Source organism: Haemaphysalis longicornis, unplaced genomic scaffold (assembly GCF_048455015.1).
Source record: "Haemaphysalis longicornis isolate Haplotype H1 unplaced genomic scaffold, Haemaphysalis longicornis Haplotype H1 scaffold_7, whole genome shotgun sequence".
NCBI lineage: Eukaryota > Metazoa > Arthropoda > Arachnida > Ixodida > Ixodidae > Haemaphysalis > Haemaphysalis longicornis.
Genome location: NW_027526422.1, coordinates 157,606,245 through 157,632,193, shown reverse-complemented (window position 1 = coordinate 157,632,193; position 25,949 = coordinate 157,606,245). Strand labels below are relative to the sequence as shown.

Below are 25,949 nucleotides of genomic sequence, written 5' to 3'. Positions count from 1 at the left end.
CGATGACTGAAGCCGTTTCACCGAACATGGGCTCAATTTAAAATCATGGCGCCGTCTTTCAAGAAATCACGAAGTGTTGGGGAAACAAACCGTAAATCTTCATTTAGAATAACCGCGTTCCTGATATTTCGCTTTTCTTCCTTACTGCCAACTCTAGTTTAAAGAAACTTTCACATTACCACCTTGGAAGATTTAACTTAGAAGTTCTTTTTAGCGCAGTATGCGACAATCACGTGCGGCGCTTATGCCTGGTACGTTAGAACTGTGTTGGTTTGCATCACAATAGTTTTTCTCAATTTGTGGTTCATTTATAAGGCTTTCTAGGTGAAACCAATTACTAAAACATAATTATTTCGATGAAAGTAAAGACATTGTATTATCGTTTCTCTGTATAGTCTCAGAGGGGGCTAACAGGGCCACTGAAGCCGTCGGTGATATGTAGGCGCTGGGCTTAGCACTTTTTAACAAAAAATATGATCCTCTTACTCTGCCTCCGGGTCGTAGTTAGCCCTCAGTTTTTCCATCTCTCGCTTCCAGTTGTTTTCGGTAATACCTTCCCATATCGAGAGAAATGAGGAGGTTTTGTTAAGTCTCGGCACCTGTAACAGAAAGGTATAAGTTTACTCTGAAGCAGGAATATGCAACCAGCCAGCTTGCAGCCAGCGAATTCACATCATTTTGTTTTACTTAATTGTATACTATTAAGATGGCGGGATATGAAAGCCGCAGAAAGAAACGCTTGTGATCCCCGATGATTTTTGATCAGTCCGTAGCTGTGAATGTGAGGGTTTTTAGTAGTCTTTATTTTCAAAAAGCCACTCTTATCTGCTTTTTACTGCTTGTCGTAGGTTTACAATCAATCGTCATCTACGTCATTTTCATCCCAATATTTTATTGTTATTCCTAAAATATTTCCCTTGGCTTCAGGAGCCTTTGATGCCTTCAACGATGATTAGGTCACACATTATATTAGTGATCCAAAACTGTAGAGCGCCTATCGCAAAGTTATTGAAGAATGTAGCGGGGTCTGTTATAACCCTCTGACAATGCCAGTAAAGGGTTGACGAGGGAGAGTGGCCGGAACACAAAGAAGAAGAACAACGTGCTTTGATGCTTTGTGCTTTGACTTTAGTTCGCGTGCTAGACAGTCGGTTTCAAGCATAAAATTTGGCCAAGTTTTGCGTGTATTCTCAGTGTCATTCAGTTTATATTTTGCCAATCCCTCGCATGTTGATTGTTTCCTCTTTGCGCCGTATGTTAACAGTGTTGTAGTGCTGTAGTCAGTGAAAAAGTACGCCGAATGTTTTGTACAAAATCAAGTTTTTTACCCAGCTTGTGGTAGGAAGCAGTAAAAAAGTGACGTTCACAATACACCGTTGGCGAATTGAGTGCCGTGACGTTTGATTCCTACGCATTACTCTGCGACCCAGTTCCTTTTAGTAAACAACTAGCAAAATCAAAGATATTATCGATCAAGAACCCACAGGCGAATGACGAGCGTGTCACGCTGCCTCCTAACTAGTCTAGCTAGCAGGCCTGCCCGAATGTCACTAGGAACAAATGTATGCTTCGCTTTTAGCACCTGTATGTTGACCTTGCACGGCCACGCGTATACGAAAAAAACACAAATAATTTCAAAAAGCATGGTTTGCGCCGTTATACTTTATGTTCTTATCTTTGCTTCTCCAGCAAAAAACTAAAGAGTAATACTGGTACTGAAGCTGCCGCTGAACAGTTCCGTAAATATTCGTGCACCCCAGTAAGGCAGCGTAGCTTTGTAAGAGAGTAGGGCATGTACAAATTGTTCGTAGTGTTGCCAGCATGGAGACTTACGTGCTTGTAGAGCTGCTCGAGGTAAGTCGTGTTGAGTATCCACTCCGGGTAGCCGATCTTGCTTTTCATTTTCTCCAACTATAAAAAAGAAGTTCACCTTAGAAATTTCGTTTTGATCAGTAGTGTTTGGGGATTTCAGATATATTCTGCCAGATCATTAGGGCGCATCCTGTGCACGCGGTTCTTGCACTGCTGTATCTTCAAGGACATCAATGGGTGAAAAAACTCTTCGTATTTACTGGTGCAGGGAGAACACTTGAATGCTCATTTTTATAAACAAAGAGCAATAACTCTTTTCTAGCCGAACAACAAATTGTGTGGCCACTCTGAAACAAAAAAAGTATAAACAATCTTTGGCTACTGTATTAATGCGTATTCGGTATATTTGCTCGGCTAGTAGGCAATAGTCACTTGTAATAAACGTGTCTTTACAATTTATTCATTAAAATCCGTTAGCACAAATATGACTATTCTACATGTCATCAGGTACGTTTTTACTATTTCTAAAATGATTTTAGGTAGTTACCACGTACAAAACCCCAACAATTGTGCAGCCGACACCATGGGCTGGTTAATTAGGCTATCATTCCCCACGAAATTACACTATTTTGAATCTTGGTAAAACTGTTGAACAGCAGTAAAGTTTCGGTATTCAGATGGCATTACTAAACTCGCTACGGTGAGCATAGGCAAAACGTTTGTGTGTGTGAGTGGCGCACGGAGCGGCGCTTTGAACTTTGCACCCCTGATACTGATAGGGGAAGCAAAACAAGAAGTCCAAGAGTGCCGGTTGGCTTGGGTAACTGCACGACAACGCCTCAAATTTTTCTGCTGTAGATTCGATCCAGCTTACAGTACTCGCGTACAACCGAAGAACGACGCAGGAGGTTGCTCCCGCGTTTTATCAGCGCAACCGGCAGTTGATCTGCATGCTGCAACAAGTGCGTTTCTGCGAGTATGTTCGTATTTTTTTAATCACTGGAGTAAAGCATTCGTAAAAACACAACCAATGAAGTAATATTAAACGAGCGTAATTATTTTCGTGCAGGTGTATATAATCAACTAAGGTTTTTATAAAAGCAAGAAGATAGCTGCAAAGAACGCTTTCCCGCAAGGCCCCTCTCACGGTATTGGAAAAACGCTGTCGTGGCGCCGTTCCATGAAGCCACGTGGAATGCGAGCTCGTGCGGCGGGGCCAGTTTTGAGCACACGCTCGTGGGGAGGTGTTCGAAGCGGTCGGTGGTTACGTTGTGGACACAAGGTCGCCTAAATAAACAAATTTTAATCAAACTGTGCAACGCCCTGTCGATACAAAACTGGTGGGGTGCGGGGTACAATCAACCGAGCTTTATATCCACCGCCTGCGGAGGCCCGGCAAGAAACACAGCCATGGAGTCAACACCCGGCCACGAGTGAACCAGCTGGCGACCGCGAGGTTGGCCGGTAGAATTCCCGCCCATAAACAGCTGACCTACGGGGATGGCCACGTTGGACGCCAGCACTGTGACCATCGGTACGGGTAGGGCACCTCCCTTGTTCGTGGTACACCAGCCCCGCACACAAAAAATTTTAATGGGGACTCCTTCGAGGACGCGGAGGACTGGCTGGACAAATTCGAACGCGTTGAGAACTTGAATGAATGGAACGAGCAACGCAAGCTTCACAACGTGTTCTATGCCTAAGAAGAGTCAGCTAGGACGCGGTTTGAAAACCACGAGGCAATGTAGACACCATGGAACGAGTTTAACCGGCAGTTATTGGCCACGTAGGCCTGCATGGATCGATGGGGAAAATCTGAGTCGGCGCTTCAAGCCGGAAACCTACGGACAAATAAAAGCGTCACCATGTACGTGGACGACATGGGTCGCCTCTTCCGGCGCGCACAAACGGATATGTCGGAGGAAAGGAAGTTGAGACACCTTATGCGAGTTCTAAGGCAGGATATATTTGCTGGGCTGGTGCACAATCCGCCGCTCTCAGTCAGCGCATATCTGTTATTTGCTGGGCTGGTGCACAATCCGCCGCTCTCAGTCAGCGCATATCTGTCTTAGGCCACATGAATTGAAAGAGCACTACTCCAAAGAGCTAGGCACTACAACCGGGACATAACTTTTATGCCTGGCGACACCCCTTAGTGAAGCAAGGAAACTGCGGCCTCCGGGAGTTGGTCAGATCGATCGTCCTAAAGGAACTCCAAAAGCTACACGAAGTCCAGCAGCCTCAATCCTCCACGACGCGAAGTAAGGCAAGCTTTCGGAGCGCCCGAGCCGTATGGTGTGCCGCCGGAGCCATATGGGGTTCCGCAACAAAAGGCCCAGGTTGTCTCATATGCGACTTTACTGAGGAAGTCGGATCGCTACGTAGCCGTAACAATTGCCGCCTGTACACCACAAGCGACATTGGGCCTCAGACGCCGCGCCATGCTGCCTGTTAATGAGGCAAGGCGGGCCCGCAAGAGCGAGTTGTGGCGTACGCCGGATCACCGACTCCTATGTTTCCATTGTGGGGAGGCCAGCCACATATACAGAGCTTGTCCTTACCGACGACTTTGCCCTCGTGGATTTCCGCCGGACACCCCCCTTCTAAGGTACGGTGACCGCCCCGCCGAAATCGAAAGCTACTAGGCCGAATGTCGAAACGGGTTTCCGTAGTGACGGCGCCACAACCCATCACCGTCATCGATGTGACGCCGCTCTTCGAGTCCAAGCCCGTCACAATCTCCGCGGCGCTGTTCTCCGAGCCATTCCGTCCGGCAAAATTCAGAGCAGCGACCTCGGAAGATGAGCCCGCTGATTATCGAAGCGCTGAAGACCCTCCAAGGGAAGGACGACCACCAACCGGAGACGCAGTGGTTTGTTCCAACATACGTGTGCAGGTTGACAACGAGCAGGAAACAGTCGCATTGATGGACACCAGAGCAGATCGTTATGTTATGAGCAAGTCATGGGCTACAACCCTGAAATACTAGGTGCTAAAGCAGTGGACAGGACCATTGGTTCGCACCGCTGCGGCTACTTGATTTCTCCATCCGGAAGATGAACAGCACGCGTTAAAATTAGGGGCTCCCGTACGTCAGTCATTTTATCGTACTTGACGCAAGCTCGAAGGACTTAATCCTCGGCATGGACTTTCTACAACAGAATGATGCTATCGTCGATCTACAGAAACCCAGTGTAAGCTTCTTGACGACGATAGCGGTAGCTAAGGATATCGACGACCGACGGGAGACTGGCTTGCGGGTCACATAACGCTGCTCCCTGAAAGAGCATGCTTATTCCTGTCAACAACGACGCCTTTCAGGCCTACGTAGGAATTGCAGAAGGAAACATCGGTATCTTGCTTGAAAGGGGTATTTGCATTTCAAGGGGACTCCTTAAGCTACAAAACAGATGTACAACAGTGCTGCTGACAAACTTCGGCGCAGAGTGTCAACATGTCGCAAAAGGCATGACAATAGCTTTCATGGAGGATGTTATTGACGTAACGAACATCTGTGCGCCGTAAGAAACAGTGTCAGAACAGCGGGCTGGAGGTGCGCTGCTTCCAACAGTAGAAGTCAACCCCAACTTCAACTCCGGTCAGAAGGAGTTGCTACTGGAACTCGTAAAATAGTTTTGTCAGTGTTTTGCATCATCATCCCTAATGAGTCGCACACTAGTGGCGAAACACCGCATCACTACGGACGAGGCTGGGAGACCGACCTGTCAGTACCCATACATAGTATCACCAAAAGAAAGGGAAGCAATCAGCCAACAAGTACGGGAAATGCTCACGGATTACGTCATCCAGCCTTCGAAAAGCCCGTGGGCTTTATCGTAGTCCTGGTGAGACAGATAGACAAAACATTGCGTTTGTGTGAGGACTACCGGAAACTGAATAGTGGGACAAAACGAGACGTTTACCCTTTACCTCAAATTGATGACACACTAGACCGCTTGTGGAATGCAAAATTCTTCTCATCATGAAATCTCAAGTCTGGATATTGGCACATCGAAGTGTTCGATTGGGACGGGGAGAAAAAGGCCTTCGGGACACCTGATGGCTGGTATGAATTCAAAGTTCTCCACTTCGGCTTGTGTTATGCTCCTGCAACGTTCCAACGAATTTTGGCCATTGTCCTCGCCGGATTGAAGTGGTAAACGTGCTTCGTTTACCTAGATGACGTGGTGGGGTTCTCGATCACGTTTGAAGGACACCTCACATGACTAAAAAGTGTATTACAAGCAATTCGATCCGCAGATCACACTATACAGCCGAAAAATGTAAAACAGAAAAAACCTCGCTTGTGACGAGAATTCAGTGCCTCTTCGGGATGCACCAGATGTAAAAGAAAGTGATCCACAGCCTCGAATAACGACTTCTTCACCTGTGCATAAAATGGGAAAATTTCTTTTTAGGAATCTGTGATTGATCTTGCTTATATTACGGGCGCACGGTTTAGCAGCTAAACTTGATAGAATGTCTCCATCACTTCTGATGTTATGACTTCAGCGAGCGAGAATATTGTTTGTGTGTGCTAAGGTCCTGCATAGCGGATAAGTAGCGCGTTTCCGCCAGTACTGGAGCAACATCGCTTTAGAACCATTGCCGGAAGGAATGTTTTTTTCACAAAGTTACGGGTGGATGCTTTACTGAATTGGCGGATAAGAATTTCAGTGTAGATGAAGCCGTAAAAAAAACATCATCCCCCAAATCCTCCATGATTCTCAAAAAAACATTAGTATACAAAAGAGAATTGAAGGCTACATATACGACTCCGCTAAGAATACAAAGTTTGCATCCCACCTTTGTCTCTGCCTCGGATTTTGTTTCATTGTCCATCCACGTGGCGTTCTTAATCGTTTCGCTGAAGACCTGTTTCAACCTTCTTACGAGGTCTTCAACCTGAAATAAAGGTTTGCAGGTATGTCAACAGTCTAGTAATTGAAGCGTGTTTAGTTATGAGCTATTTCGTTCTCGCGTTATGTGCTCGGTAACCAGTTTCGATTTGGAAACTACGACATCGGGAAAAATGGTGTATATGTTGCCAAAGAAATACCTTTAAACACAATAGCTCTATGAACACTAACATTCAGAAATATCACTCTGAAAGAAACCAGAATTACATTCGCTTTTATGTAAGCATAAGCGCGAAAATCGCCTGAGAGTTTGAACGTAGCAAGATGAAGTAATCTGCTTTAGTAGGCCGTCGCGAGTAACAGACAACCGCCACCACATAAACTAGATGACTGCCTACTGTCAACCATTCCTAAATTCTGTGTGGAAGAGGGAAGTGTGCTGAAATTTGTGAGACATATTTAACTTTTCTCTGCTCTATTTTGTTCAAATAATAAAGCCTTTATACTTATATGGTCAGCTCTTATAGGTGCGGAAAAACTGAATCATGTTATCAGTAAGCCGACCAAGCTTGAGTCTTGTGCAGTGCTGCGGTAACAAATGAGCCCTTGAAAAATGATTTGATCAGGACGGCAGTGTTGGCTGAAACAAAATTCTGCATGGAGGTCGCAATTTGTGAGCTATTTTCTGTGAAAACACATGCAGTCGTATTGCTGTAGTTTTTATAGAACCTAAGCAAAATGTGCGTTTGTCTGTGGGCGAAGACGACGCCTTTTTGTGTTTGCAACATGCACGCTGAAAAGGGTTTTGCAGCCACATTTTATATAAAAACTTCTAAATTGATTACAAACAAGGACAAGGTCACTGGTTCTACCTATGATTTTTATGAACAAAATATATCACTGATTTAATTTTCGGGAAAATTGTAGGTGTAAATGATTCAGCACTTTTAAAATTAGAATTATTTATAACCTCTTCTATCGTTGTAACACTTTGTATTCGTTCAGACGAGATGTCTGCCGAAAGTAGCTGTGCTCTGAAAGGGGTCACCGTGGTGTATCGTGCGCGTGTAGAAAACAAACAAGCCAGTAGAGGTAAAAACTATTTGCTCCCAGGAAGCCCTTAAAGAGGCAAAGAAAAATACTTTACATTTCTTCAGCAACTGTTCAGTATATGCAATGCGTAGAAGAAGGTGATGTTGATACAATTTCTACGAATAAATCGAAATACAATTTATTTCAGAGCATCCGTAAACACACGGGGTGATTGATTTTGACCAGTCACTATGCTTTAAGCGAAGGCCAAACCTGTAGCGAAAGTATTTCTTGTTTTGGAACATTTTACTTTTAAGCATAAAATATTTTTTTTTCGATTAATAGCTTTCAGATTATAAAACGATGTACAACATCCTATTTCAGTTACAAGTTTTGATGTACATAATTATACGATAGAAATTATATACTACCGCACACTACACACTAGCGCCTCAGTGGCGACTGGGGCATTTCCCGTCATAATATCAAGTCATATAAGAAGTGACAACTGGGCTAGCTGGCATTCCATCTGCAACATATTGATGGTAGCGCCCTCAAACACACACACTAGGAAAGGAGACGACAAACCGGGGCGCTTTGTGGCCTATTCTCCTAGTATCCGTGTTTTAGGGCGTCACCATGAAGATGTTCCAAATATTTGAAAGTTGCAGTGTAGTATCAGCTGATCAGTCTTTAAGATGAAGCAAAGTTTTACTTCGTATATGGCCTTTTTAACTCACCTACTACGTGGTGATAGAGCTTCAATCGGAGTAGATACTAGTCTCTGCGAACACAACTGAAACGCAAGAACGCCGTATTTCGGTCATAGTTTTCATTCTTACCTCCTCTTTGGCTTCCTTGCTAAATTTGTTTTTCACGTACAGGTTTCCAATAACGTCCTGCATTCCTGTAGTCGCTAGCTTAACGCATTTTTCCCACCTCGGGATGTCTTTTGTAACTCCCGTCTTGGCTCTTAAGAGGTCGAATGAGGCGTTTCGAATATTCCGTGATGCATATTGACCCCAATAAAGCATTGCGTTCGCACCTACGTAGTTGAAGAACGTCGTGCTGAAAATGTTAAAAAAGGTCATTATTAGGGACAATCGAACTTGGCAGATGTTATAAAATTTAAAAACGTATTTTCTTCTCTCCCGGTAAACCATCTGGCAAGATAGTCCTTCAATAAAAATTTTCCCCTGTTGTAAAAATTTCCTCGAGCACCTAAGTCTGATTACGTGCTTTGAAGACTGAATATTGGAGACACGTATTACAGCTTCTTCATCGCTTCGTTGTATTTGCCTCTCTTCGGGGGCTCAATGGATAAGACGCTGTGCTGCTGAAAACGAGGACGGAGATCGATTCCTAGCCACGGCGGCCGCTTTTCTGATAAAGGAGAAAAGCAAAAACGCCCGTGTGTTCGAGAGTTCGGCGCCCGTTAAAGATCCCCAGGTGGTCAAAAATTAATCAGGAGCCCTCCACTACGGCGCGACTCATCACCTGCGTTGCGTCGCCGCGTTAAACCCTGCAATCAATCAATCAATCAATCAATCAATCAATCAATCAATCAATCAATCAATCAATCAATCAATCAATCAATCAATCAATCAATCAATCAATCAATCAATCAATCAATCAATCAATCAATCAATCAATCAATCAATCAATCAATAATTCTTTGATTTTGGAAGGAATTACTTAGACCGTATATGCGTCTCTTTCTTGGCCGCAACTTGGGCACACCCGAGTTCAAAGCCGCCAACTGAAGGCTGTTAGCTGGTAATCCTTTCGACTGCTCCAAATGGCCGAACCTTCCTCCGGCGCCACGAGAAAACACCAGAGAGAAGGCTGGACAGGCGAACTTCAGGAGCATTTTCTTTTGGCCACCTGTATCATTCGGGAAGACGCGTAGTGGGAGCAGACATACACTAGGCTGTGGCATCTACGGCAAGGAAAAGAATTCAGAGGCGACTCAACAAACAGAAAATAAATCGCTCCTTACGCTGGCGGATGGCCAGACGCAATTGTAATACTGCAGCTCACGCCACTCGACTCAGCCGGCAGAACTGGCAAACCACCTGAGACCGCAAGGACACGCGATTGGGCGTCGCCCGTACTTTGCACACCTTGCGTTGCCCCCTGGACCCAGAGAGTAGCAAGCTCTCTCAGGGTGAATGCCTTCGAGCTGTCCCACACTCCCGTGATGGAAGTGACAATGAAATACTGAAGGACGTGCAGACTGGGTGTATATCATACACCTTAGACCGTCTGCCCTCTTATACCGGCGCTATGAATGCAGACACCGACCACCCCATAGCGAAAGCGTATGTTTGGCCCGCTATACGCGAACTGCGGGTCAAATCTTCCTCATGGACGCGATGGGGTTACTAAAACTACTCTGCAAAACATGGATGATAGCTCCATTGAAGCTCTTACGGGGTACTTTATTCACTGCTAGAAAACCGGCCTATCCCGGCTGACAGGAAGACTGCTAAGATAACGCTTATTCTGACCCCTTGGAAACACCCACAGCTTGGAAACCTGAGACCTTTCACTTCCCCCCCCCCCCACCCGTGCGGGCAAATTGTTGGAACACGTATTTCAGGGACGGCTAATGAACATTTGCATAGAGTAGTGCCAACTCTTCACCCAAACAATGATTGGCTCCCGTTCCAAATTTTCCACAGAAGACAGGACGCTTGGCTTCAAGCACCATAATATTGATGGCCAGGGATGCTCACAACTGGACAACCACGTCACTGTAGGGTTGGACCTTACCAAAGCCTTCGACAAAATTTGTGATGAGGCCAAAACAGCTTAAAAGTACATCTCACAGCACGGACACAAGGGCGCGCTTGCAGATCATCGGATGGCGCATATACACATCACCCTCTCCTCAACATATTCACCAAGAGCACATTCGCCGATTTGAAGGGTGGGTCGGTGCGGAACGGCCACCCCACTATACGACCTTAAATTAATTTCGATTAAGTATCATTAGTGAATTTAGTTTTCGCTCACTCTAGTGAGAAAATGCTCTTGCGCTTTTTGGGATCGCATAAATTAGTCGCGGATGTAAAAGGAGAAGCGGTGTGGGATGGCCGCCACCCTATAGGACAGTAAGTAAACTTTGATTGAGGATCATGAGTTAATTTTTCGGCTCACTGAAGTGAGAAAATGCTCTTGCGTTTTTTGGGTTCGCATAAACAAGTCAGAAAACAACGCGATTATGAGTAATGTAATTATTTATCAGTTCTATCATTGCTATTATTGTTGTCATAATCTACTGTAATATCGTCACCATCATTATCATTCCTGCAACATTCTTCCGATCGCTCCCCGTAGAACGCATTCATAATCCGCAATACGCACCTCTTCAAGCAATTGATCCTAAGTGCCCCTTCAGAATGCCACCTCGGCTCAGCAAGCCTGAGGAAGCTATTCTGCATAGGCTGTGCTTGAATGTGGCCTACACGGGACATTACCTCTGCAAAATCCAGTAGACACCTTTACCTCTTCTTCCACATGTTCTACGGCTTTGTTCCACAGTTTTGTTCCACAGTTTTGTTCCACAAAACTCTGACACAAGCTGACGACAACCTCAATAGCTTTGGGGTCTCTAGCAGAGAGCATCTGGAAAGCGTCGTCGTCAAGGCCTCTTAAGATGTTCCGGACCTTGTCAGCTTCCGTCACGGAGGGGTCAACGCCTTTGCACAGGTCAATGACATCTTCGGTATAGCTGGTGAACGTCTCGCCAGCCTGCTGGCCAGGTGCACGTAAAGGCTGTTCGGCGCGAAGTTTTCGTACAGCAGGTTGGCCGAAAACTCTAATGAAGTAAGTACAGAACGTAGACCGCGGGCGTAGATCGGTTTCCCTCTTGTTGTACCACGTTTCCGCGACTTGGGTAGAGAGAAGGCGACGTTGCAAAGCTTGGAATTATCGTCCCACCTATTATACGCGCTCAGACGTTCGTGAGAAGCAAGACAGTCTTCGGCGTCGCTGTCGTCTGTACCGCTAAACTATGCCCGGTCCCACTGGCGCATGCAGCCCGCGCAGATCATGGGCTGACTGGTCTCTCTTATATTGGGGGTAGCGTCCGGGTTCGAAGCTCCAAGGTGGGATCGAAACTCCTGAAGTCTACCACTTGTCAAGAAGCAGCCGACTCGTCGGTGGCCAGTTGAGGCAGTTTATTCGCAGGGGCAAAGCCGATGGGAAAGTTGGTCCGAGCGTTGAGATCAAAGAGTTTCTTAGTAAGTATACTAGAGATGAAACTGCGCCTGCTAATCCATGTCTTCATGAGGGTTTATGAAAAGACCCCCCCCCCCTTTTGTCTTGTTCTTGGTATGACAATTGGATTCTTAAGCAGTTTAGGGGACTTGCTTTCTTCACTATGCATTAACACGTCTACGAACTACGAGGAAGCCGCAATCTTCACTGTTCTGTGGTAGCCGTGTTCGGTGGTACCGTTGGCAGTGCGTGGTCGTATACTGATGTTGGTCATGTCGCAGTCGAAGGACGTATGACTGGGCGGGTAATACGGCGCCTCGAAATGTGTAGCTGAACAAAAAAGAAACAAAACGTACTTCGACAAGGACAAATACAACAGATACGGGTGCCTGTGTCTTAGCTACCTTGTCATCGTCCACGACTGTTTATCTCCACGTTTTCTTTTTTATTGTTAAACTGTAGCTGACGGTCGGTGCACCGGTTCACCACAAAGGCGACATTTTCATAGGCACGCTCAAAAAACTTTCCAAACTCTTCAAACAACCTATTATATGAAATAATGGTAAAATAATGGTAGCGGTAAACTTCTTTCTTGCTTACTTTTAGAAGATCCTGATTTATTTTTCACTTATATAACTGCCAACTATTCATTGCGTTTCTGTGGCACTTTGTTTAAATTTGCGGTCACTAAAACGTTTCAATCCAATCTAATGATGAAACTAAAGCGAGCGCAGGGTGTAATGGTGGTCTATGACAACGCAGACAGCCTTGATGTGAGCCGCATAAACGCTATAGCCATATTCCTCTGTAGTGTATTTTGTAGTGTAGTGTAGTGTAGGAAACTCTAGTGTAGGAACTTTGTAGTGTAGGAAACTCTATGGTTGACATCACCAAGCTCATTTGTGGCGCATCCACTCCTTAAGTTCATCGTCTTCCCTGACACCTCTTTGGCGCATATCCCCGTGTGTAGATGGGACATATTTCTATATTGTCTATGGTAGTGAGACGCATACCCTGATGGCTTGATGGCTTGTTGGGTCTGATCATTACTCTCGCTACAATATATATATATATATATATATATATATATATATATATATATATATATATATATATATATATATATATATATATATATATATATATATATATACATATATGTATATAAGAAAAGAGAACTTCGAACAAGGTAGAAACCATCCACTTCATCTAACATTGTGTATATGTTGGAATGCTTAATGGGTCACAAAGAGTATATAGGCGAAACGAGTCGAGCTATGAGCTATGAGCTTAACTGTCATCGGGCAGACACTCTTAGCAAAGCCTCCATAGCTGTAGCGCAGAATTTCAACCAACCAGGCCCCAATTTTGATGACCTTAAGCTGTATATACTTCAGTAAAACTTTAAGTCTCCTAGGGACACAAAATACCCAGAATCCTACTTACTGCACAAATTGCACTCAATGGACCTGCTGGAATTATGCGTCTAGGGGCAACTTGTAATCCTTGCGATATTCACAGTGAATACAGCATTAGGCACTGTCTTTCGTGCACCTTATCCAAAGAATATGACCTCTCCCTCTGCTCTTTATGTGATCAACTAATTCCTTTTGTTTTCGTACCTTAGCTTCCAGTTTAGTACGCGCAGGCATCCCTCCAACCTTTTCTCTGGAATTCCATTTTATTTTATTTTTTTCTGTCTTTTTTGCTCCGCCTTGTATTGTGCCCCTTAGGTCCCTCTAACTTTATCTTTCCGTTTTTGAATTTCAGGAAAGGCCTGTTCTACGAATGTTGCTGTTGGCGGCACGTGCCATTTCAGTCGTGCGGTTATTGGTTTTTCTTTTGTGTGTGTGTGTGTGTGTGTGTGTGTGGTTCTTTCTACTTTTTTTTCTTTTTTCCTGGACCTAGCTATTCCCCCATTTTCTACCTTTTCTTTTGACCTGAGGCTTGCAGATAGTTTCTTATCAGGACTCCACTCACCGCCTGTTCTGCTTCGGGCGTTTCTGATGACCTTTCTGTGGGACGCGCGGCGGAGCAACAAACACCCTCGCATCTTTTCTCTCCAAGAATTTCCCTGAATATCAACCCCCGGCTGACTTCCCTCTTAACGACGTCGCGGCTCGCGCTATACAACATTCATTCCTCCTCAATATCTCCCCCTACATACTCCCAAACCGATCCGCTTTCTCAATTCCACTTCTTTCTCTCCTCTTACCTGGGGACCTACCCCTATATAAAGCATGCCAGCCAGGTGAGGGGTTGCGCTGACGAAGGCAAGTCTCTTTGCTGGGTACCATGGGGACAACAAATTAGTTTGTTATATCCGATATTCGTTGTAACACTAGCTTAAAATTTCGGCTCTAAACATTTGACAATCGTGTTTGCGGAAGAATATTCAATACCAAAATGAATTTTTTACGCTTCCAACACACCATAAACAAGGTAACCCTTGCTTTTCTCTTTGTTGCATTTGCAGCTCAATGAAAATAAACACGAGTAAGTGAAAGTACAATAGAACGAAGTTCACTTGACAAAACGAGCATGCGTCTTTATTAGATGATGGATGTCACCTTGATCTGGTGGCTACTGACATGACTGAACAGGATGGAGTTTTCTACTGCGTCCACGAACAAAAGGGCCTTTATAATTCTGCAGTTTCGGACTACGGAGGGTTTTTACAAGTAGCTGCTCAGCCTCCTGGTTAAACAATTCTTCGTTATATCCGATATCACTCGCGGCTATCCCGCTTTTAGTTTTGTTATAAGAGAACATGTGTCGTTGAAATAAAGCGTAACCAACCAAAGTTCGTATTTAGTTCGTTATAGCCGGTAATTCGTTACATCAGTGTTCGTTATAACAAAGTTCAGCTTTATATATACAAAACATCCTGCCCGATATAACAACCGCGCTAAGGGGATCTTATTCCACACTGGGCCCTCAGTTGTACAGTAAACGTTCGTTATTTAACACTGGTGGGATCCCAAAAATTGTCAGCTCATCCGATTATCCAAATAATAAATGAACAACAAAAATGCGGAAATTTCCTCGCGTGGCACACACACCACACACACGCACCATGCGAATCATGGAAGGAAAGCAATAACGAGGATACACGCCAAAACGAGACTTGCTGAAGATGGGAATATGTCTACGACACGACTGCACAAAGGCGACAAAGCGAGCATTGCACCCAGGTTTCGACCGCGGCAGTCGCCATCAAACGCGCTTTCCTTGCGGATCAATGAGTGGTAGTGGCTTAACCCTCTGTATCGGGCGGCAGCTTGCAAAACCTAGCCAATACATCTACGTGTTTCGGATGATGCCGATGAGCATGCGGTTAGCCTATGCGGCATCTTTTTTTCACCTGTACAGTGGCGCCCTTGGCAGTTTTTTTTTTCTTTTTTGCTCTCTGCGCATTTCGTTGGCGAGCTCTCAGGATGCGATGTCAGGTCGAATTAACCGTTGCGCGCTAAAACTGAGCCCAATTAACGAGTGTTCTGCTCCGCAGACTCCTGCAGATAATTGTAGGTACCACGAACGCAGGTCTAATTAACAGATTTTCTGAAATAACAGGGGTCGAATTAGCGAGATTTCACTGTACCATATGGAGTGCGAAATGTCGGCGCTACTTTGCGCCGTTTACGGCGCTTCAGGTATTCTGCAAAGATTGTCTTGCTTTGAGTCTTGCTCTATCTAGATTGTCTTGCTTTATCGAATACCGCTTTTTTTGTCGTTAGCCTAATTGTTTCTCTATGTGCCCCTGCATTGCTGCACGAAAATTATGGGTGCGGCATTTGAATGAACCTTTGAATAATTGAGGCAATGGTGAATTTTACCATATCAGCACCGCCTGCATAGATTAGATGCACAAGTTCACAATGAATTGGCGCGACAGTAGAATAAGTACGGGTGACGCAATGTCGACTGCGTAATTCTTAATTCCCCTTGCACGAAAGATCACTTCAATCACTAATAATACTTTTCGGTAATGTATGGTTTAGTCTGATTAACGCCTTTGCTTACCATTTGAATTTCGGAAATAAATAACAAAAAGTCTCAACACCACAACGATATTTTCCCGGAGCGACATGCTATGAAGAAAACACGTACTTGAGTAATGCGAAAAATATTGTTACCTGTTAGCTTGCTGCAGAAAGGGTACCAGTTTGTGGTAGTACTGCAAAGCGTACATTTCCAGTACCTCGCTTTCGTTTAGCGTCATGTTAATCATCGTGAACTCCCGGTTCAATAATTCTAAGAGAGGGAACTGGAAAAAAGTGCATGTTTTGGTTCACTGCATTTCCGTGCAAAAGCCGGGAAGATATAACTCTACGTCTTTAGTGCCGAATTACTTGGCAGGGCATTTCCGGCTTCACCAACAAGTGACTATTTTGTGAAATGGTATACGTGTGAAGTTAAACAGGTGCCTAATTCGGGCCTAACGGTCGTCCTTCAGCACGAGAAAAAATTCTCTTGTGATACAATGTAAAAGTAACAGCGACTTCATACGTATATTTCGATGTAGCTCTTTTTTGACGAATTATACCTCAGGGATAGCAAATCAGAACAATTTGCCACGCAGATCACTGCGGCACCAATTTGTGGCTCCACTACTGCACGCCTTAAAGCGCAGGCTTAGCGTCCGGACGAGAATCACCGGAAATTTAAGTTTTTTACCTTCCGGTGGACAGGAACTTTGGTGTGGTGGTGTCCGTTGCGGGCACAGCTAGCGGCCGTGTCTGCCGAGCATGCTACCTCCGACAAGGGGTAGGATGTACAGTGATCCCTCCTTATAACGAAGTCAGCAGGATGGCGGAAATTTTGTTATAAGCGGTATTTCGATATTAGCGACGACTCGAGAAAAACGAAAGTAGTCAAACTTTAATTGCGCCATAACTACGAGGAATCAAAACACAAAGTATTAAGTGAAGCAAAACTTTATTCAGGTGCAAAAAAGGCAGTGAACCCGCCGCGGTGGCTCAGTGGCTAAGGCGTTGCGCTGCTGAGCACGAGGTCGCGGGTTCGAATCCCGGCCGCGGCGGCCGCTTTTCTGATGGAGGCGAAAAGCAAAAACGCCCGTGTGTGCGAGATTTCGGTGCACGATAAAGATCCCCAGGTGGTCAAAATTAATCCGGAGCCCTCCACTACGGCGCGCCTCATCGCCTGCGTTGCGTCGGCGCGTTAAACCCCACAATCAATCAAAATAAAAAAAAAAAGGCAGTGAGCTTTGGCTGTTTCATGTCCTTGCAGGGTGCCAGCCACCCCTTCACAAATTTGACCAAGCAGTAACTGGCGTCCGAACGACTCGCAGACTGCAGAGCGACTGAGTAGTAAAAGGAAGTGACCACTTTAGGGGTGAGGGGGGAGGGGGGCGTCACGGAACGCTACGCGAGTTTCGCGCGGGAAAGCGTCGCAAATTCTGTGGCTCGAGCCCGAGGTTGTTTCTGTTGAGCTCACAAAACGACGATTAATGCTTAAAATTCACCCGTTCTGCACTAGGGTTTTGCTGAGTCACACGACAATTTTTTTCCGGGGTGTGCAGTCGTGAAGTTTACAAAACAAAATTTTTTTCTTCGCCTCGCTGTCAACGACACTGCTAATTCTACCCTTCGAGTGTCAGTGTTCCCGCACCCTCGCGTCCACGCCATTGACCATTTGAACAACAATAACATTCAACAACAAGAACAACATTTAGTCAGCCTACTACGCATTTGGACTGTTTTTGTAACCTCGTATGACGCGAATCGACCATGACCGGCTCGAGAAAATCGCTGGGGAAACGCCATCTTGTTAACCCGCTTGACTCGCCGCTGGGTGGCCACCGCTCGGCGATGCCTCCGCTCGCCACTTCGCTCTAAGCGGGGTCTTTGTGCGCTTCGAGTAATGCGGCCTAAAATGCGTGCGTTAGCGTTGGTACCAGAATACATTTCGAATAATGCGATATTTCGAGTAAAGTGGTTTCGTTATAACGAGGCATTACTGCACATCACTGCGCAGGCGTGGCACCTGATGTGAGTGCTTGTTCTTTCGTTTGCACCGCACTATAATTGTCCCCCTTTCCACACTTGAATTGCGGCTGCACAAATATTCCGGATGTAGGCGAGCACTCGCCTCTCACTATCTCTGCCGTAGCTTCAGGTTGGCAGCTATGACGTATTTGCGCGGACGCTTATTGAGCACGGCTGATGGCGGACGGCTAGCAGCCACGGGGAAATGGAGAAATGAGGCTAATAAAGCTATCGCGTTAAAAAGCAGAGATGTTTAGCATATCCAATTCGGAAGGGCACGAAATTTCTCGCAACTTTTGTTCTCTTGAATCTGCAGCCTATCGGTCAAAATCGCCATGCGGCCAAGGTGCGGAGCGCGCAAGTTAACAGATGTTTAGAGCATTGTTGAGGTGTGGGAGGCAACCGTCGAGAGCAAACGTAGGGAAGATCGGGAAGAGGCAAAGTTCGTAGACAAGATCGGGAGCAGGCTTAGCTAAGGCGGTGTTTTGAGCTAGTTGATACATTATCACGATTGATCAAAACATCGCCACTAAACTGGAATCTGCGCATCAGCTGTCGCTTCCCACCGTAAGCATACCCGCATACCACGGGCATGTTGTCACACCCTGGGACTCGCATCGTTTTGCGGCACTTGCGCAGACCCTAGCCATGGCTTCCGTCATTTTTAGGGGCGAAGCTCCTCTTGCTCGGGCCCTGTCCGGGCCGTAGACGGCACATTGATGATGATTGTGGCAGGATCCCCCTAGGAATTGGCCAATCAAAGATTGGCCAAAGAGGTCATAACATTAAACGCAATCGTTGCTACGCAACAAGGAGGAGAGGAAGAAGGACAGGTTGTCGTTCGTCGCCTGCGAGCTGAAGACACGCACCGGGGGTACGCGACACAAGGCACTCTGCAGAAGGAGACGGCCAAGGTGGCTAAAATGTCACACACCGAATTCGGCAACTTACCCATGGAGATTCTCATCGTCCCATACAAGCCCTACATAATCACCACAACATCGACGTCGTCGACGGGCTTGTCAACGGAGCGGTGGAAAGCTTGACGTGTGGAGTCTTTATATGATGTGTGGGCGAATGTTTCACGGTTTTACCGATAAGCATTTTAGCTTCGCCCCTCTCATCATCATTCACTTCGTGGAGATGGCGGGATTTTTCTAACTTGGTGGCCGACTTTACCACGTGTTTGACGTTGCTCGGTACGTAAAAAGCCTTCACATTACGGGAATTTTAGGCGTCTGGGCAAGCCTCTCTGCCATGGAAACTGAGAGGTGAAAAAGACGTAAAAGAAAAAGATGATGCTTATCCTGACGGGACACGTTGGGCAATTGAACAGAAACGGTTTCTCGTTCACTACTTCCGACGCAGCACGTGTAAGTGCCCTCGTAACTATGAGACGACAAAGGATAGCTTGGTGAGTTAGTTGGTGGTCATTTTGTAAGGGTTAAGAGCGCATATAGAGGAGGACACCCAAGAAAGAAAAGGCAGGACAACCCGCTTGGCTGTAAATGATTTTTAGTGAAACAAAGATGACATGTAAAACCTGAGGCGTGCAGGAGAAAGGACAACAAAGCCACACCTAAACACTTAAAATTTCGCTCTCGGGTGTCTTCACGTCGCTCCGGGTAATATATTTATTTTGGCGAAAGCGCAACCGAAGGAATGCTGGCACAGCTTTCAATTGGTCGGTCAATTGTGAGCACCTGGATTACTTCCCCTGAACGCTTGTTCTGTTCTCTGAAAATTACTGGCAACGAAACCGGCACAGCAGCGCTTTCATGTGCGTATAGGTGCGTTTCTATGGTTTTGTTCCTAAGAGCTGAGTCAGCGCACTGCTTTCCTATATGAGTCGCTCAACACGCTCGTAGTCCGTAGCGCGCTTAGAAGGCCGAGCTGCCGCTGGGTGATGCGGGCAGGCAAAGCAACCGTTTTACACTTCCCCAGTCCCAGGGTGGCGCAGTGGTGAATGTTCCATTAACCGAAATGATAGGAAAGAAAGGAGCACCTTGCCCGCCTGCGGCTTAAGGTCATTGTGATTCAATGAATGACCTTGAAAGGTGCTACGTAGTAGAGCTTAGCATCTAAAAGCTTGGCATTGTGGCCTTGAAGAACGATCAAAGCCAGCGAGCCTAAAATCTTGATTTTACCTGATTCACAACAAGGGAATCTAATGTGCATTAATCTACAACTCAATTTTACAAACTAGGCTAACGCGCAATACAAATTCGCTTTCATTGATGAATTTGGTTTGTGATAGGATTTGGTTTGTTCTTACCACATTTCTTCCGTCTCCCGAATGGAACTGCCTTAATTTCACGTATTACGCGTTAGCGCTCGTCATATAGATTTTGCAACATTACTGAAAACCGGCCTACTAAATACGCTGATTTCCATTTATTAATAATTTATCTCGGGGTATCTCTCATTAAAGCAGCGACCACAAGAAAACAAATGCTCTGTGGCCGGTCGTTTGCCGTGGTGGTACCGAAAACCACTTCCAAAAAAAAAAGAAACAGGTTCCCGGGGGTCGCACATTGGCCCTACTTTTTTTCGAACACCGGTTAACAAACGTAAACTGAATACCGGTGTTTAACCAAACCAACCATTCTAATTACTGATATATGTATTATATACTGCTTTCATATAATTGATACCACACTTATTGGCTTTTGATTTCATTCATTTGGTTTCCGGAGCGTTTGGGCTTCGATGATCACCATGCTATGTGGCGCAGCTCGCCATTCCGAATAATGCGTGTTGTATTGTCAGCAGAATTAATTTCTAAAGAAACTAAAAGTTTTACATTGACTTTTGATTCCTGCGGGATAATTCTATGAGTTTAGTGGTGTTTTATTGGTTCTGCCGGACGACCAACTGGTATTCTGTCTTTAGACGTAAAATGTCCAGAACCGTGCCTACCAAAACTACGGCCGCTCTCCGGAAATCTCGGATGAATTGGGAGTATGTTCGAACAAATTAATGTCCGTGCCTACTTGTGCGCGATTTGGCATGTGGTTGCCTGCAAAAGGTATTTCTGACGTCAGGCCTTGGCCTCATCGAATATTTTTTGAGAAGATTGATGTAATCATTATCGAAAGTTACAAGCCGCTTGACTGTCAGACCACATTTACATTTTGTATACGCATTGTGCGGTTTCTTGTTCTTACAGTGACTGAACACAAGTCAAGATATAAAAAACTGTGAATCTGCAAGAGAAAGTTTTACGTTAGGGAACCGTAAGAGAATTGAGGTGGTAAGAAAACTCGTCGAACAGTTTCTGCTTTAGGTTAGAAGCTATGCGATACTTTTCTTCGTGTTGTACAAACGGTAGAACAACCAAACACTCAGAGCATCGGTAGGCTGAAGCGGACTCGTGCAGATATTATTCACACTTCAAATAAGAAGCCTCGTCCTGAAGACAGGACAGTACGCATACAAAATTATCAAAGAAAAAACCAAGGTACTGTTAGTTTTTCTTTGGAATGAATAATTTTTTGCGTTAAACTGACTTACATGAGAATAATTAGCTTGCAATTCTTGCACTTTTAATCTGTGGTACAACGCAAGGATATCTCGTCGTTCTTCTGGTGGTGCAGTGAGCTGTGAAAAAAAAAACACAATGCCACTGCACTGACGTACGCTGAGCAGCAGCTACGTACATGTAAATACTTGAACTATAGAACAGCATGAAACAATAATTTCAAACCTAAATGTATGTGAATTCATCAATTTGTGCTACACTCGGCAACTACAGGACTTTAGAATTAAAGACAAACTGACTACCGAGCTCGATATTGCAGTCGTATCTCCGCGAGTACGATACAAAATTTTCTGAAAAGGGAATATTGGGTGTTTTGTACGCCTGCATATTACGGACAATCACTGGTACCTATTTGCATTTGCCATGTCCACATGTTGTTTCCTCTAACCAAAAATTACTAATTTCGTCAGGGTTCACGAGGTGCCTTAGTTTTATTGCTTGGCAACTCTGGTTATGTCAAGAATGTGAGCTAAACTTCAGAGCTTTAAAGAAGTGCTTCGTACTGGCGGTATCAGTGGTACTAGTGCTAATTTCCCTTTATTTATTTACAGTAGAGCTGTTGCTGTCCTTGTTTTAAGCATAGGCTGAGAAAACAAGTAGCTTCACGGAATGGATTTTGTGGCTATGAAACTGGTACTCTTGCCCGGGATGTCGTTCTCCTCAGCCGCTTACAGGTGTGTGGTTCTGTCTGCTGTAGTCTTCACCATATTCACGTAAATTGATAATATTTTAATGTAGGAAAACGCGCTTGTTACAGAGTTTTGAAGTAATAGAAAGATTTTCCTAACCGAGGTACAACTCAGAAGCCACTCTACTGAGCTTAAGAAAAAGGCATAGAAAACCCAGAGATAACACAAAAAGGGATAAAGTAAATGTTAGCCAGGAGATGTGATTAACAGACTTGTCCGTAAGGGAGCACATGCTTCGCTACTGCTACTTGACCGTATAGCTTCGGCTGTTTCCAAAATATGCCACTGGGACGGCGTGCACATGTCCAGGAAGTACATAATAGGGATAGGCGTTCAAGGGAAGCATAAGGAATGATGTGAAGAAGAACCGTTTCATCTGGGCATCGCCGCGTTGTACGTTTCGCTAAGTAAACCTACGAAACCAGGCCATTTGCAAAAATGACAATGCAGTCACTTCTAGGGGTTACTAAGTGACACGTTGTGCTGAATGGCATAGCTGATAACAATGGCATTACGAAAGCATGCGTTCGTGATACTATCAGGGAATGTTTGCAAGCGAGAGAGAACAACGCTGAACAACCGCATGGTTATTTCTGCCCTTCCTCACGAGTTTTGGTTTCTCTCGGCGCTTTTATTGGCTCCCCATTTGTCACATACAAGAGATTATCTGGCTCAGCAATTGAGAGGTTGTGTTCAAGAGCGCCGTTCTTGAGGGCTCGTTCCACATGTTCGAATTGTTCTCTTCGACATGGAGAAAGTGCGAGAACAGCATTATAAGACAGCGTAATCTAGATATGCTGATAAGGTAAAAAAATACTCAGAACGCACTTCACGTGCCAAAGAAATAGCAAATAACTTTCTCTAAGCCGAACATCGATATGCTTTAGAAAAATGAAGTGCCATCTTAAACACTCACATTAGCCAATTCTCCTTCAAATTCGACAATGGTGTCCGCAAGTCGCGTCGCTTGATCTTCGGTAATATTAGGTTTAAAAAATTGTATTGCTGCTTTAATGAGTTTTTTGTAGGCGGTAATTATGTCACGATTTTCTTCTTTGTGTGGTTGGATCAGCTGATTCCGACCCACAGTGCTGAAGGAGATCTGATTCATCTGAAAAAGAAAATGCTTTCTATTTAACGCATTACACAAAACTGTACCCACCCACTGTACACCCAAATTTGAATAAAACGTGATATTTTCCATGAATAATTACAGGATTAGAAGTATTAACATAATTTATTCATGATGTTAGTGTGTCGGCTTGCAAACACAAAAATTATTATAGACCTTGCGCAAATTTCCAACACCGACGGTCCAACCCCCGAAGCACTTCTTTCTTGTTTTCCAGTTCTTGCATACACACCACCAGAATTTTTATCTACAGGGTCACCATAAACATGGAAAAAACAAATCCTCGCAATAAAGTTATCGTTCACAGCAGGAACCCCATTCTTAACTGCGCTCGGGAGCTACGCACAGTTGCAATTGCACTAAAGACTTCATTTCTCCCGGTACCAGTGGCGATGAAGAACCAGATGGTTACAATTGAGTTTATCTGGCAGGAGGCTCAGCAACGTGATGAGGATGTTCTCGAAGATCAGTACGGAGGCCTGGGCAAGTTGGTGATGCAATTATAAAACATTCACAACGCACGGAAACGAAGAAGAAGAAAAGAAACACCACACACTAGGTTGCAACTAGGTTTAAGTGAAAGACATGCGGATATACGACGGAGACGATGACGGCGATGATGATAATGATCATGTTCCCAACATTTGCGCTCCCTCACCACCAATACCGACGTGCAGCAGGAACGCGGAGTACTATTGATCTTTTACCGGCAGGACTAGTGATGACACACTCATTCTAGTCTACCTTGCTGTAACAACCAAATGTACCGCATTCATCTCTGGTTAAGATTTCTTTCGACGTCTCACTCGGATAGCACGGGGTTGAAACGATGGTACGACGCCCCAATTGTAGCTTTAAACCGACGAATGGCCGTCGCGGTCGGTGCAAACACTCAGTCCGTGTTTTCTCAGTGGCCGGTTTTGCCGATATATTGCTGACCGCACGGCAGCAGAACTGCTTACAGCACTCAGAATATGCATTGTACAAAATGTTCTGATGTTTTTTTGCACACACTAACTGGGCGTCGATGAAAGTTTTACTCTTTCGGCATAGTGAATACATTGAAATACATCCTTGAAAACAACTTTTATGATGATATAATCAGCCGTATTTTTTAAAAATCTGCCCTCTGTTGTCAATTATCAAATTACTATTACTTCTTTATCTCCATTATCTGACCGGAAATCGGGAGCAAAGGCCCGTTTAGAAACACAGAAAATGCGGCGTTCTTTCACATCCTAGTAGCATCAAAGTGACATTTGAGCTCACCAATGGTGAAGCCAGCGTTTAATGTGCTACTGTGGGAAAATCGTTTCATCGCTCGTTAATCCCAAGGGGACGGGTGCGAGGCAGGGAAAGGGTAGGGGTTAGGGCCATCGGAAAATAATATAAAGAGGTCTTCACTCATCTTCAGTTGTGCGCGCGTTTACTGCGGGATTTTAGGGCAGAGACCGAGCTATCACTCCAAAAACTCGCCTTACCGCGGTAAACAATCTAAACTGTTTTGTGTTTTTGTTCTTATGTGTACTTTCGGCTGCACATGAGATAATTTCCGCACGATAGGCAGCCTTAAGCAATCATTTTGATCCATTAGGGCTACTTTGCATATGAAATGGCGGCTCGATTCTTGAAGGCATTCCTATAACATGGGTTAGTGATATCCCTTTTCTTCTCCTCAGAGTGAGCCGTATCCGAAAATACACATGCCTTGTTCGCCTGGAAGTGGTACGCCCAACATAAATTTTAGTCGGAAAATTAAATGTTTCACAGAAAAGGAATTGCAGCCTGGTGTTCGGTGGAGCTTAACCTGTCACCACTTAAAAAGTGAAAAATGCAAACAAGTCTAATATCATTAATATAACGAAAGGGTAATTATCAATACTGTTATCAGAAAATACTAAAAAATTGTCGCCTAAAGACTTCGACAAAATTAAATCATTCTAGCAGGCCCGAAACTGAAGGAGGGCTAGTGGGAAAAACACAATGTGTTTAGAACAGTGGCTAAACAAAAAACAGTACCCACTCCCTGTTTTTGAATATAACAGCGGCCATATTTTTTAGGAAGGGTTGACCCGAAATGAAAATTTCGTAACTCTAGGAAAGCATCTGCAGGGACACCTGCGGGATCAGTGACGTGTACTGGACCACGCAATCAGTGCTCTGTCTGCAAGGCATTCAAGCAGCTTATCATAAGGCAAGGAATAGTACAAACCTTTGATGACTATTGAACAATAGCCTATTCATTAACAGTTCGACGGTTCAGTTTCTCCTCCTCATTCTCATTCTGTGTCTCATTCTCTTTCTCATTCTCTGTCTCCCTTAGCGCATAACCTCATTCTAGAGGTGGTATTCACGTAAATCTAATCACCTAATGTAAAAAACACCTGTCGACTTAACTTTGATCACCCTGTATAATGGTGAAATGTGTATATTTCACCTATTCTACCGTTCAGTGCACATGCAGCGCTTTCCACGGATGGTCGTTTTTCAATTTTTTTTGCGTTTACGTCGTTCGTTTCGAGGCTTTGTTTATTTTGTTTTTTTTTGTAGGGGAGTCAAGTAAGATGCTGTATTACATTTCCTTAGTTCACGTTTATAAATAGGTATTTTTTTTCTTGTATTTGTTTTTTGTGTGTCAATTCCAGCAATTAT

At 44.7% G+C, this 25,949-nt stretch overlaps 1 protein-coding gene across 1 annotated transcript in view; it reads right to left on the bottom strand.

Annotated features, from left to right (window-relative positions):
* LOC144145378 (neprilysin-1-like) overlaps positions 1–25,949 on the bottom strand; it is a 145,950-nt gene that overhangs the window by 35,346 nt on the left and 84,655 nt on the right. The window contains exons 7-13 of the mRNA XM_077676965.1: positions 23,082–23,276; positions 21,449–21,535; positions 16,064–16,194; positions 8,546–8,771; positions 6,619–6,717; positions 1,834–1,911; positions 487–599 (exon numbers count right to left, since the gene is read on the bottom strand). Of these exons, the coding sequence (XP_077533091.1) occupies positions 487–599; positions 1,834–1,911; positions 6,619–6,717; positions 8,546–8,771; positions 16,064–16,194; positions 21,449–21,535; positions 23,082–23,276 (929 nt within the window). The remainder of the gene's footprint in view (positions 1–486; positions 600–1,833; positions 1,912–6,618; positions 6,718–8,545; positions 8,772–16,063; positions 16,195–21,448; positions 21,536–23,081; positions 23,277–25,949) is intronic.